Source organism: Scylla paramamosain, chromosome 13 (assembly GCF_035594125.1).
Source record: "Scylla paramamosain isolate STU-SP2022 chromosome 13, ASM3559412v1, whole genome shotgun sequence".
NCBI lineage: Eukaryota > Metazoa > Arthropoda > Malacostraca > Decapoda > Portunidae > Scylla > Scylla paramamosain.
In genome coordinates, this window is record NC_087163.1 from 9,001,915 (window position 1) to 9,015,000 (window position 13,086).

The following is a 13,086-nucleotide window of genomic DNA, read 5'->3' on the forward strand; positions in this document are numbered from 1 at the left end:
GACACTCACAAAGCTAAGGGTCTGTAGAACCAGCAAACAGTATGACATATGTGACGGATACTGGAAATAACGGAAAGTGGTCAGTTGGCCTTCAGTTTGTGCAAAATATGAAAAAATATGCTTATCATTCAAGAATGAAACACACACCATATGCTGCAATATTTGGCAAAGAGCCCAAAGCAGGGCTGACATCGTCTAGTCTACCAACTGAGGTTACTGAGAAGCTTCAAACAGAGGGTGACCGAATTGTAGCTCTCAACATTCCTACAGAGTTTTTTGATCGCTTTCCTGAAGGTTTTCTCGAACCCTTAAAAACTGTACATCGTTATAGCCCTCACTCCAGTGACCAGAATAGAGAAGCGAGTGTCTCTGAAGATGATGGATACCAAAGTTCGTCGTCGCCTCTATCTTTTCGTTAGTGCAACATAAATGAGCAACGGAAAAGAGCTGGAGATACGCAGGTATAACAGGCGGAACGCATGGTATAATGCACCCGTATGGACTTAAAACATGGTAAAATCAGTGATAGTGTAGCGATTATTATTACAACCGTTGCTAGGGATGTCATCATTGACCGCAAGCCGCCAAACTGCAAAGAGTGGAATTCTCAAGAGTAATTATCAAGAATTGAATTCGATTTGTGCCCACAAATCCTATTAACCACACAAGCTGTAATTCAAAATAAGTGTTTGTCTCTCCGTGAAACATTTAATTCAAATGTAAGTGTAATGATAATGCAAAGTGTGGCACAAACAAGTGTAAATGTTTCAGAGCAAAATTTAAGTGTAACAGTCGTTGTCACAGTAGCCTTAATCATCGAAATAACTAAATATAAATTCAGACTTCATCAGAAAATCTTATGGTATATAATTATATATATATATATATATATATATATATATATATATATATATATATATATATATATATATATATATATATATATATATATATATATATATATATATATATATATATATATATATAAACGTAAATGCCGGGATTTTATACAAAATATAGCGTTTAATAACAATTTCTTATACTGAATAAAGGGGTTTAAATAAAAAGAGAATTCATGTAATGACTAGACCAAATACTGAAGTAATTTCATGTAATGGCTAAAGATTTTAAATATTTCATAAAATGACGGACTAAATTAGTCATTTCACAGACTGGTTAAAGTGTTTAGACTTTTCACGAAATCGCTAATTTAACAAAATGACTGTAACATATATACGTAAAAATGTACAAGAGGAAAAGATGTTTTAGGAAGAAACTTGTGTTCCATGTAAGAAATTAATTTAAAATGGAACTAAACTATTACAGATTTTTTGTATTATAATAGTACTGTATTTTGTATTATAATAGTTATAATATGTTAGACGCAACTCACGTCTCACAATTTTGAGGTGTGGCATTTTGTTTTTATCATACATTTGACTCCTATATTCTGTAATAATTATCTAGGACTGAATAGCAATTATCTATATTTAAGATGGATACCTAATACTTTTATCAATGTATTATCAGTCTTAAAACTAAAGAAAATGTGAAATATTCATGTATTTTTCCCTTTTTTTTTTTTTTTTGAGTTAATCGCCCTATGTGCATGAATTTCTCAAAAGCTCCAGGAAGGATGCATGAACTTACAAAATGTTGGGCACCACTGCTCTATTTCACACTGTCGGTTTCTTTGTAAGCATCAGCAGAGATAGATGTAAGCAGGTATGTGTGAGTACTGAGCTGTGCAGTAAAGTTTTTATAGTTTATGAAAAAGTTAACAACCCTAATGTAGCATAGTAAATTGGGTAACGAGCTGAAAATGTTTGAGAACCACTGACCTAATTAGTCATACTGCAGCTTATCTTCTATCATACATCCCTTTCTTTATTTACGTTAAGTCAGAGAGTGTAACTTATCACAAATACCCCAAGCCCTGTGGGAAAAGTTATTCATTTTTGCTTCTTTGCGCTCCCTTTTGCCAGCCATGTCACATCACAGACCAGAATGTCATCTCCTCTCACATTTCACAAGGACGCAGAAATTAAGTCAATCTGTCCTTTAAATAACCACGTCACCGTTTTCTATATGCAGGGAGAGGGAGACGCTTAAACAACACGCCTAACAACGCCACCTGTGGTGCTAAACGTATCTCTTATGAAGAGATAATTAAGTCTCACATTCACAGGTATTAATACAAATATTCCAGTCACTAAGTAAGCGATTCAGAAACCTCCTCACCTGTGCCAAGATTCCATGGAACCTAAACCTTTTTGAATGTGTAATTACGTCCTCTGTTGTCCATTCCAGGTGAGATAATTAGAAGGCTTTAAGGTACGTACCCAACATACCAGACTGAGAGCATCTAGGCAAGTAATAATAGCTATGTAGTTTTATATAAAATGCACAAAAAGTAGAACTAGGCCATAAGATAGATGGGTGCTAAACTAAGCTAAGGAAAGATACATAAAGTCTATGATAAAAGACATATCTTAAGATAGACAGGTAGATAGAAAGTCAGGAGTGTAGTAGATATTAAGACAGGTAAGTAGAATGCGAGGTAAGTGACAAGTTAAGATAAAAACTTGTTTTCTAGACTATGATTAAGATAATGGTCAGAAGGCTATCAGATCATAATACATCCTACAAAAGCTGCTTATTAAGAAGTGACGATTTAGTAAATACGGCATGTAGTTCAGAGGTGAGTCCCAGGTAAGTCAAGCAGGTGGCCAGGGCGGTAACGAGCTGTTCTCGTGACACTGACAAAACCCCAAAGCCTTTGCGTGTCTCTCCCCTCTCTTACCCCTTCCCCTTCCTCTGGTAACTTCCCGCTCATGTCCTCGTGCTGAGAGGCTCCCACCACCTGTCCCGCACCTGCCCCGCACCTGCCGGTCAGTCAACAAAAGGTCTCGATAGCGCTCTCACTATTCACCATCAATCACCAGTCTCCTGATTCCCATGTGTAGGTAAGGATTCATCAAGTCAACTTAGGCTCAGTGGATATTTTTTTTTTTTAGTGTTACTGTATAGAACGCATTAATTTCTATTTTCAATCACATTCTACGGCCCTGAACAGTGACTGGTGCAAGGGCGTAGTGTTGTGATGAGTAAGGAGCGACCTGTTTTATCCTCTGAGCCTGGGGACAAAAAGTCTCTCCTAGCCGGTTCAGTCACCCAGCCTCCACAATTCGGCCCTGTCCAAACGCTTAGATCACAAGACAGAAATCCCAAGTCTCTAGTACTAGTCGACCTACCACTACAAGCTCCTGTACCAGACAGTTCACTCCTCGAGTCTCCGCCACAACAAACTCCCCGCGCTCAGCTTCCAGTACAAGCCAGCCCACGTCCCCACTCTCAGCCCTTCCTCCTCTTCTTCACCCTCGCCGCCGCCTGGGGTGAGTACAGGCTGAAGTGTCATGTCATGCTTCCTCCAGCTCCCTCTAGCTTCTTTGTGCTCTTGACTTGCTTTCTTTACAAGCAAATACAAAAATATTAAAGAACAAACAATAACAATAACAAAATAACAAACGTGTTTTAAGAAATTAATGCCTCCTTTTCCTCCTTTCCCTCCTTCCTCATTCCCTCATGCAGCTGGTGTGGAGGGGCTGGACTGCTTCAAGTGTGGGTCCGTCAATGGGTCAGATCCACAATGCAGCGACCCCTTCCACCATAACCACAGCACCACCTATCTGGCCTCCCCCTGCCTCGCCGGCTGGAAGGGGCGTGAGGGCGCCTTCCCAGCCACACACTGCGTCAAACTCTCGGGCTACTTCTGTGAGTTCCCGTTCTTGTGCGTGTGTGTGTGTGTGTGTGTGTGTGTGTGTGTGTGTGTGTGTGTGTGTGTGTACATATATATGCATATGTCTCTCTCTCTCTCTCTCTCTCTCTCTCTCTCTCTCTCTCTCTCTCTCTCTCTCTCTCTCTCTGCCACTGCGTTTCGCTCACACCCTCACATTTCGCTCTCCCTTAACCTAACTCACTTTTCCCTCTTTCATTCACTCCAGCAACCTCATACCATACTATCCTCCGAATATTTCGTCTAATCGCCCCACTTACAGAACCTACCACACATACGATATTATAATACTTACTTATATACACACTCACTTCCCTCTCGTGATCACCTGACTAATTCTCTCTTCCGCCTGAAGACCAGACCGGGGAGAGTATGTTCGTGAGAGGCTGCACCACGGACTCTGGAACACTCACTGTGGACACTGAGTTGGGCAGACAGAGCCACTGCGGCGTGTTCCTCTACGACGACAGGTGAGAGAGAGAGAGAGAGAGAGAGAGAGAGAGAGAGAGAGAGAGAGAGAGAGAGAGAGAGAGAGAGAGAGAGAGAGACTGTGAGAGTGAGTCAATCGGTTAGTCAAAACTAAAACAGGATCAAAACTAAAACCAACTACAGTATGAAAAATTAGCCCAAACTATAGTAAACTTTTAATATCACTAAATGGATAGAATAATGGCTCTTCTTTTTCTCTCTTCCTACACCCCACTCTTCCCTCTCCCCTCCCCGCCTCTCCATCGCTGGCAGGCTTGTGGTGGGCTGCGTGGAGGCGTGTAATGAATTCGATGGGTGCAATGCTTCTTCACATGTCTCCGCCTCCCCTTACCTCCTGCTTTTCCTCCTAGTACTGCTTCTCCTCCTCCTCTTCGTCCACCTGCTGTCGGTGCGTGTTGGCGATGGCGCAGACCTGTAAGAAGAATGGTGGAAGATAAAAAGTATTCTCTCACTTTATTATATTCTTTTATATCGTTATATTGTGCGATACTTACTGTAACTCTTCTTACTCTTACTGATATCACTAAATAATTCCCCTCCTGCTCCTTTTCCTACTTGTCCTCCTCATACGCCTCCTTTTCTTTCTCCTCCTTATCCTCCTCCTCTTCCTATTCCTTCTCCTTCTCCCCTTCTCACTCCTTCCTCTCCAAAGCCTTCATGCCAAAACACTTGGTATAACCAAGGAGTTACGTGCACGCCGTCACATATTACCTGTTTACACCACCTGTTCCCCCATTGCACCGTGAGGCCTTCCAACGAGATTTTTTTTTTTTTTTTTTCAGTACTAATCTAATATTTCCTAACCACAATAGTTCACGGTCTCGCATTTTTTTTTTTTCTCTTTAATAATGTTTCCTATTTCTACTAAAATTCTGGGGTTTAAAGGCGAAGTTAAAAAAGAATAGTTTTCTATCGTTTTAGTGTTAATTCAATTACTTTTTCATTACAGTAGCTTAGCATCTCAGCTTTATTCTCTCTACAGTTACGTTTTCTATTTCCATTATTTCCCTCACCTTTCATTTCCAAGATTAATAGTTGTTTTAATTTTTTTTTTCTTTTTGCTCTCCTTATTATGCAAGCTCACAGCCTCGTAACCATTCCTTTGAGTGATTACGTTTTTTAGTGCAAATTCTTTAGCCCTCCACCGCTAGGATATATTGATGCTGTCCTTTATTTTTTTTTTTTTTTGTTCGTAAATACATTAGTATCTTCATTTTAATGGTTCGCGGCCTCACAGTGTTTTCTCTCGTCGACAACGTTTTCTACTGCTATTGGTTCCTTGGATACGACTGACCACCACAGTACCACACAGAATAAAACGCTGATTCGGATTCCTGTTCTTTTTTCTTTACCACTTTCTTTTCTCGCTGATTAATTGTGGAGGCGTGACCCCGTTTCAGGAGGTAAATAGTGACCTTTCGGTGGTGGTCTGATCAGCATTCCCACCAGTGAGGCAATCAGGGGGAGGTTTAACAGAAAGCGCTGACTCCTGGTAGCACGACCGCTAAATTACTGCTATCATTTTGTGGTCGATCACGAGTCCACCTCTACCGGAAAAGAGAGGAAAGTTAGGGCGTTTTTGGTATTGCAGAATTACACCCATCTCACTGCGAGACGAAACTGTATTTTTCTGGTAACATCGTATATTTCACGTATATTACACTTCACCTTCAGTACAAGTATTACAGAATGCAGTATATATCGTATCTATAAATAGGATAGGAATTAACTTTTTAACTGCGATATGTAACACTTCCCAACACTAAAGTCAATGCAATTTCTTTAAGCATCGAAAAGAAGGGTGTTTAAAAATAGGTTTAGTAGTTTCTAGCCCGTATAATGCTTAGAGGAAACTGTAAAGCAAGAAGAAATGTCCCAGAGTGCCTTATAATTAGGAAAAAGCATGCCAGATAGCAGGGAAAGGGTTAACATATGTACTAGCCAAATGTTTTATGCAAAGAGTTCCCCAAAGTCCAAGAAGAAATGAAGATATCAGAGGTGGAGGTGACGGCCAGATACCTTTCTTCTTTAACATTTTGTAAAATATACTTACTTTGGGCAACAGTACGTCATTACCTCCACGCTATTTCTTAGGAGTTCTTTAGGTGGGTGTATGTTGTGATTTAGTTAGGCCAAGTTAGGTTACGTCAGGTTCAATTAGATTAATGAAAATAGTAATCACAGCAGTAATGACGTACAGAGCAATTCAACAAAGAACTCGTTGTTTCGTCCATGGAGGGAGATGAAGGCAATTTTGTTCATTTATCCTGCTTTTTTCCATCCCTTTCTCTCTGTCGTTTCCCCCCTCCTCTTTTTATCTCTCTCTGTCGAACGTGGAGGTGGCGGTGGTCATTTATTGCCAGCCTGGGATCAGGAGGCCATAGGTAAGTCCCACTGGCTTTATATTGCTCGCTCTCTATTATATGACACGTGGGTATCTATGGTAATATCCCCCACTGTATGAGACTCCATGAATGCGTCTATACATCATGGTGTTAATGGAGTAGCCAGGTGCATCATTTACCTGTAGCTCACGTGGCAGGTGTGGAGGTGTTAGTTAACCAGGTGAGTAAAAGTGAGTACAAGTAATGAATCTGCTTGCAAGTTTTTAATGTTAGTGAGAGGTGAGGAAGTGTTAATCAAATGAGTAAATATAATGAATGAATACTAATTAGGTGAGTAAAAGTTTAAACAGATGATATCACATGTTTCGTAACATGTAATATAGTGAAGCTGATTTATCAATTTTGTGTAGATAAAATGAGAAGAGATGGTGTGTTCCTGAATGAATAAAATCAATACAGCTGAATAATAATCATGTTTATAATAGAGTTTATTTATAGTTATTTTTCTCTAACGTTATTGAGTCTTAAACGGGTGAGTAGGTTTATTTTCTAATAGAGTAACAATAAGATACATTCAGCCCGTACCGCTAATGAAAGACGAATGAGTACTGCTTGGATGACCCAAAGCGAATGGAGGGAAAGCTTGAGCCTTCTTGATTGGCTAGCGAACGATGCTGGGGTTGGAAATATTTCAGACGATGAGATCTAATGCGTGTAATGTTATTGTAGCATTAGTCGAAACTACGAGAAAGCGTTGATTTATTTTGTAACGCCGATAAGAGGTGAATTCAGTTAATGAGTCATCTAGTACATACTGGTGGTGGAAGTTGTCTGGTAATTCAAGTAACAGTTGTAATCATCGGCGGTGAGCTGATGATATTGGTTTACTGCCGTCTAGCCTACCATTAAGCACCGGCTGCTGCTGATGTGGCTATGATATGAACCTCCCCCCTCCTGTCCACCTGTGTTGTTGTTGCTTACTCACTTGAATCAGCTACTGGTTGTTATGCTTGTTTTCTTTTTTGTTCAGTCAACTATTATTTGCACCATAAATTCTCTGATAGAATAGAGGAAGATAAGTACGTAAGGAGTGGAACAGATGCTTGTTTATTGAAGAGCGTATGGGTAGATGGATGGATGAATGAATGGGTGGGTGGGAGGATGGATGGGTGGGTGAGTGGATGGATGGGTTGATGGGTAGGTGGATGGATGGATGAATGGATGGATAGTAAAGGCTGGTTAGTACAGGATGTAAAATTGATACATGTGTGTATCAATGTTGCATGTTACGATCTGGCACCAGGAAGTCACAGTCACACGCAGGCAGGCAGGCAGACAGTCCATCCCCAGCTGTCCCCAATATCATATTCCAGCACGGCTTTCCTACTGTATTGGGGAGATGGAGAGGGATGGGGGAAGGGGAGATAAATGGCACATAGAGAGGGAGTGGGGAGAGATGGGGAGGAGTCTCTATATTGCTTACATTATCACACCGAAACTCACTCCTCGTTCACGCCTCTGCACCTCTTTGGAAGCTGTGAGTCTCCGCTTACGTGAACCATTCTACTTGACTGCCAAATCCACGTGACATCATCATCATCAGCCTTCATGATTCACGTCTGTTCATAGTAATGATAATAATACCTTATTGTTCATACAAAGAATATGCCTCATCCTCGTGACTCAGATCAGAGATGGATAAGCACAGGTCTTCATCCCAGCAAAACTTTCTATCACATCTCTCCTTCTTCTTCTTTCGGCTGCTGTCATTTGGGATTACCACAGTTCCAACGCGTTCAGTCTTTTGGGCCTTCCTCATTTCCGTCAAACTCATAAAAGAGAATGACAAAGATTCAGTGAGGAAGGCCAAATCATATATTGAATGTCAATGACAGAACTCATACTCGCGAACGGATATAAGACTGCCAAGTAATTGGTGTTTAAGAATATTCTTGTTAAAATTCAATTGAAAAAAAAAATCCAAATATAGGAAATCAGAACTATAGAGTGGTTATTTAAAGGTTTAAAGTAGCTTCCTTTTTTAAGACCAGGTTGAATCCAAGTATGAATACTACAGAAAAGAAATGTAAAAATTAGACGGATCTAGAAGAGTTTAACCAAAGTAGGTGTGAGCACAAAGGCATAGTTACAGAAAACAATAGAAGGGACCTATAAGGTCCATGAGCATTCTGATGGTTGAGAACAGCGAGAGCATGGAAGGAAATACAGTAGGAAGAATCTTAATGTAAACTATAAAATAGTTGAGGAGAGAAAGGAGCAAATTCTGCATTATCCAGAGTTGAATATCAGCAAAAGTTTGAGCGAAAAAATTTAGCTTAAAAGACAGGTGAGATGGCAGTGGTGCCATCATGTTGAAACAAAAGTGAAAGAAATAAAAAAAAAAGAAGTTGTTGAAGATATTTTCTGGTTAGTAGCAGGCGTCGCGAGGAGTTGTTTGGTCTAGAAAGATTTTGATATTTTCTATTGATGAAAGAGTTTTTAGCTAGTTGGAACACAGTCTTAGCGTGATCCCTTGCAGAAATGTAGAGCACAATTAATTTTAGAACATGGAAGATTCATGTACCGTTATTGGGCCACCATTCTATATAGCATGAAAACAGACCAAGTTAAAGCAAGGTTTATAGTTTAACAAGAGAGAAAAAGTATGGAATGCACGCCTCCTTGCCAGACACAATCGCATCCATTGCGGACACAAAAAAATATGATATGGAAGCAGTAGTCATTCCATGGAAAATCAGGATAATTCCTCCCGAGATGCCACTCGGTTACCAGGAATAACACACCAGATGCACCTCCGCCTTAGAGGATCCTGAGGAGGAACTGGAGCGATAGGACATATATAGATATGAGATTATGATCGGAGGAACCCAAGAAAGTAACAGATAAACCAGAGAGATTAGATGTTAGAAGGAATGGTCAAGAATGTGTCTTCAAGATGGTCGGGGAAGCAGGGTGCTACACTAATTGCTCTAGGACGTGGAGGATAGCAAAGTTAGTGGCTAATTCACAGAGTTGGTCCATGAAGAAAAAGCAAAGCCAAAGTTGGTGAGGTCTTCAAGAATGGCGATCTCTGCAAAAGGGAAGTGGATCAAAATGTGCTCCACTTTGGATGTCAGTAAGTTGAAGAATTTTACAAAGAGAACTTGTATGAGAGATATACAACACAGATGGCAGAAATTTCAGAAGACTCAAGAACGTGGACACGAGAGCATGTTCAGTCCTAGCGCACTTAAGCAAAATCCAGCTTTGGATTTAAAGAAAGATAGAAAAAGTAAGAAAGAACAGAAAATAGGGTTGCTGTTAGTAGCCTGAAACACCTGTGTTTCAGTATAAAAAATAAGATAATGTTTAGCTGAGAAGTGATGCTCCCTAGATTGAAACTTATGTAGATGTACAATCCCTAATGTTCCAAAAGTTGGCGTAAAAAGTTGAGAGGACTGTCGAGACACTTTGGATTGTTACCGAAAGATGGGTCTACATTGGGACACATCTAGTTCCCTCCTTGTCTCTTCTATTCTCATATGTCCCTCATATGCTCAAACTACCTCGGTGTCACGTCTTTAGCTTCTCTTCTTATCTCAATCTCTCCACCTAAAAGAAAATATGAGTACGGCAGAAAGAGAACTAGTGTAGATGGAGAGATCCACTTCACACTCCTCACGTAACATCAACCCTTAAATGAGTAGCATGACCTAAACATCAACCCATGAAAAGGCTAACCCTCTAAAATTAATTAACTCAGTAGACTTTGTTAACAAAATTCTCCATACTATTTATGGATTCGGAAAAAAATGTACAGAAGATCGTCTCTCTCTCTCTCTCTCTCTCTCTCTCTCTCTCTCTCTCTCTCTCTCTCTCTCTCTCTCTCTCTCTCTCTCTCTCTCTCTCTCTCTCTCTCTCTCTTACACACACACACACACAAACACACACACACACACACACACACACACACGCACACACACACACACACATACACACCCACACTCGAAGGTGAATAAAATTAAATTTTATACGGGCATCGATATATTTACACAGGTACGGGAAAGGTAACCTCAAGTCATAATATCCGATGGTGTACTAAATGATACGTGTGAGATACAGTACAGGGTGACACAGTGCCAAAATGTAGCTATAGCGTGAGACAAAATGCTGGCATCTCGGAATCTGCAACGTGTTACAGAACATTTTTGGTGAAGTTTACGTAATTTGGTATCATTGCGCCAGATTTCTTAATTAGACAACGTTCACCTGAGGCGTACGAGATGAAAAGAAAACAAACACTCAAGTGATTCTTGACTACACATTTAATAAGAGGAAATTGGAACACTATATCAATAAATAAAAACAGGACCTATAGCAGTAGTAATAGTAATAGCAGCAGCAGCAGCAGTATTAGTAGTGGTAGTAGTAGTAGTAGTAGTAGTAGTAGTAGTAGTAATAGTAATAGTAGTAGTAGTAGTAGTAGTAGTAGTAGTAGTAGTAGTAGTAGTAGTAGTAGTAGTAGTAGAAGTAGTAGTAGTATTTTGTTGTTGTTGTTGTTGTTGTTGTTGTCGTTGTTGTTGTTGTTGTTGTTGTTGTTGTTGTTGTTGTTGTCGTTGTTGTTGTTGTTGTTGTTGTTGTTGTTGTTGTTGTTGTTGTTGTTGTTGTTGTAGGATGGCCGAGGAAATTAGGAAAAGAACGACTTCGATAACAACATGACCTGGATACAAAGAGGTAAACAGCAAAAGGTAATGGGTAGAAACATCACATGAGTATAAATAGTAAAACAAGAGGAGTTCACATTTTACATATTGTGAACATGGTAGCACCTTTATGATCAACACAGGTGAACTGAGAGTGTTAGCAATTTCAAAACTTGTCGCTCTGTTTAGAAAGTACAAAACTGTCCTGTGTTGAATTACTAGAAAAGAAAAAGATACGAGCACCATAGAAAGTGAGAGGGAGTCTACTGGTGTGACTATAAAGGCGAGATTCTCAGGAAGGAAGATGGGTGAATATTAATGTGTTATTAATAGAGGCAGAAGAACTACCATTACCCAACCCGGGCAGTCACTCCAACTCAACTTATCTGCAATAGTGCGGGAAAATGCACCAGTTAGTAAAGACGAGTATGAGACAAGTTGTTGGGAAAGTGGTAGGTAAACACAGGTTGCAGCAGAAATACCATAATCTCCTTCGTTTCGTCTACAGATTTTCCGAGGGAATTTAGTTTGTATTCTTCGCATTATAAAGGTAACATTGTTGCCACACCTCCTCCAGCCTAAGTTCACCAACCAACTTTTCCATTCAGTAAGAAATTAGTTAGTAATGTGGAAAGAAGATTTACATACCGGTAAGATTTGATAAGATACGCAGAAATTATCAGGCCACGAGTCAGAATAAATATAGAGAAAAGAAATATGGAAATAAGCTTTATAACTGAGTTACTTATGTAGAACAGGATGATAAGGTAGAAAACATGACTTGAAAATGAGATATATAAGATCTATGGGAGAACACTTGTTGTAATCAATAAAAGATGATAACTAACTAAATTTCTAATATTTCCATTTAATGTCTTTTTCTCTAACAAAACCTTCATGCATATTGACTCATGAGCATATTTTACAATTATTTCATGAACTCATATAGTACGTTAATACACACACAAACACACACACACACACACACACACACACACACACACACACACACACACACACACACATACACACCTGCACTACTGGCCCCCTCTGCTGTGGCCAATGAGCCTCGCCCGAGCAGCGTAACATTAGTGGATCTGAAGTGAGTGTCCCCGAGCGAGGAGACGCAGGACGCGCTGATCACGCCTCCGCGGAACAGGTCGAACGTAATGGGCAGGTGAAGGCCGAGGCTCTTCCCGACAGGATAACGCATGAGGTACTTCTGAGCAAGAGAAAGAGGAAGAGGAGGAGGAGGAGGAGGAGGAGGAGGAGGAGGAGGAGGAGGAGGAGGAATGAGTGAGTATTGAAGCTAAGGAATGGTCGGATAAATGACGTTTGCTCCATAACTGTACACTTTTATGAAAAGAAACAAGACTGCCTATAACGACTACCGTATTACTGTTGTGTATACGATGATTGCTCACGTTATACCTAATAAGGAAAGTCCATATCTGGTTACAGTTTGCTGAATGATCTTTTAAATAGACCAAATTTCGACATTGCACGAAGCAAAAAAAAACACCCGATTTCAATCATTGGATCTGCTAGTAGATGATACAGATGACTCGGTTTACACGATATATAGGAACTTTCAGGCATCGTATAAGCGGAAATCATGAAAAAAATAAAAACATAAAAATCAATGGGAGATATATATATTAACGGATTTGACTTGTTTAATTGAACTGTTTTGTTCTTAAATTCGTTTAAATGTAGGTTAATAATACTAATTCCTACAGTTTAACCTTGTTTA

The 13,086-nt window shown here is 39.8% G+C and overlaps 2 protein-coding genes across 2 annotated transcripts in view; one reads left to right on the plus strand and one right to left on the minus strand.

Annotated features, from left to right (window-relative positions):
* Positions 1-2,341: 2,341 nt before the first annotated feature.
* Positions 2,342-8,720, plus strand: LOC135106656 (uncharacterized). Its single transcript, XM_064015951.1, has 5 exons — positions 2,342-3,774; positions 4,152-4,266; positions 6,793-6,850; positions 7,934-8,167; positions 8,682-8,720. The coding sequence occupies exons 1-5, from the start codon at positions 3,546-3,548 to the stop codon at positions 8,718-8,720; spliced, it is 675 nt and encodes a 224-aa protein (XP_063872021.1). The 5' UTR covers positions 2,342-3,545.
* A 1,936-nt stretch (positions 8,721-10,656) lies between these two features.
* Positions 10,657-13,086, minus strand: part of LOC135106409 (uncharacterized) — a 12,285-nt gene continuing 9,855 nt past the window's right edge. The window contains exons 5-6 of the mRNA XM_064015407.1: positions 12,366-12,555; positions 10,657-11,719 (exon numbers count right to left, since the gene is read on the minus strand). Coding sequence (XP_063871477.1) covers positions 11,649-11,719; positions 12,366-12,555 — 261 coding nt within the window. The 3' untranslated portion in view covers positions 10,657-11,648. The remainder of the gene's footprint in view (positions 11,720-12,365; positions 12,556-13,086) is intronic.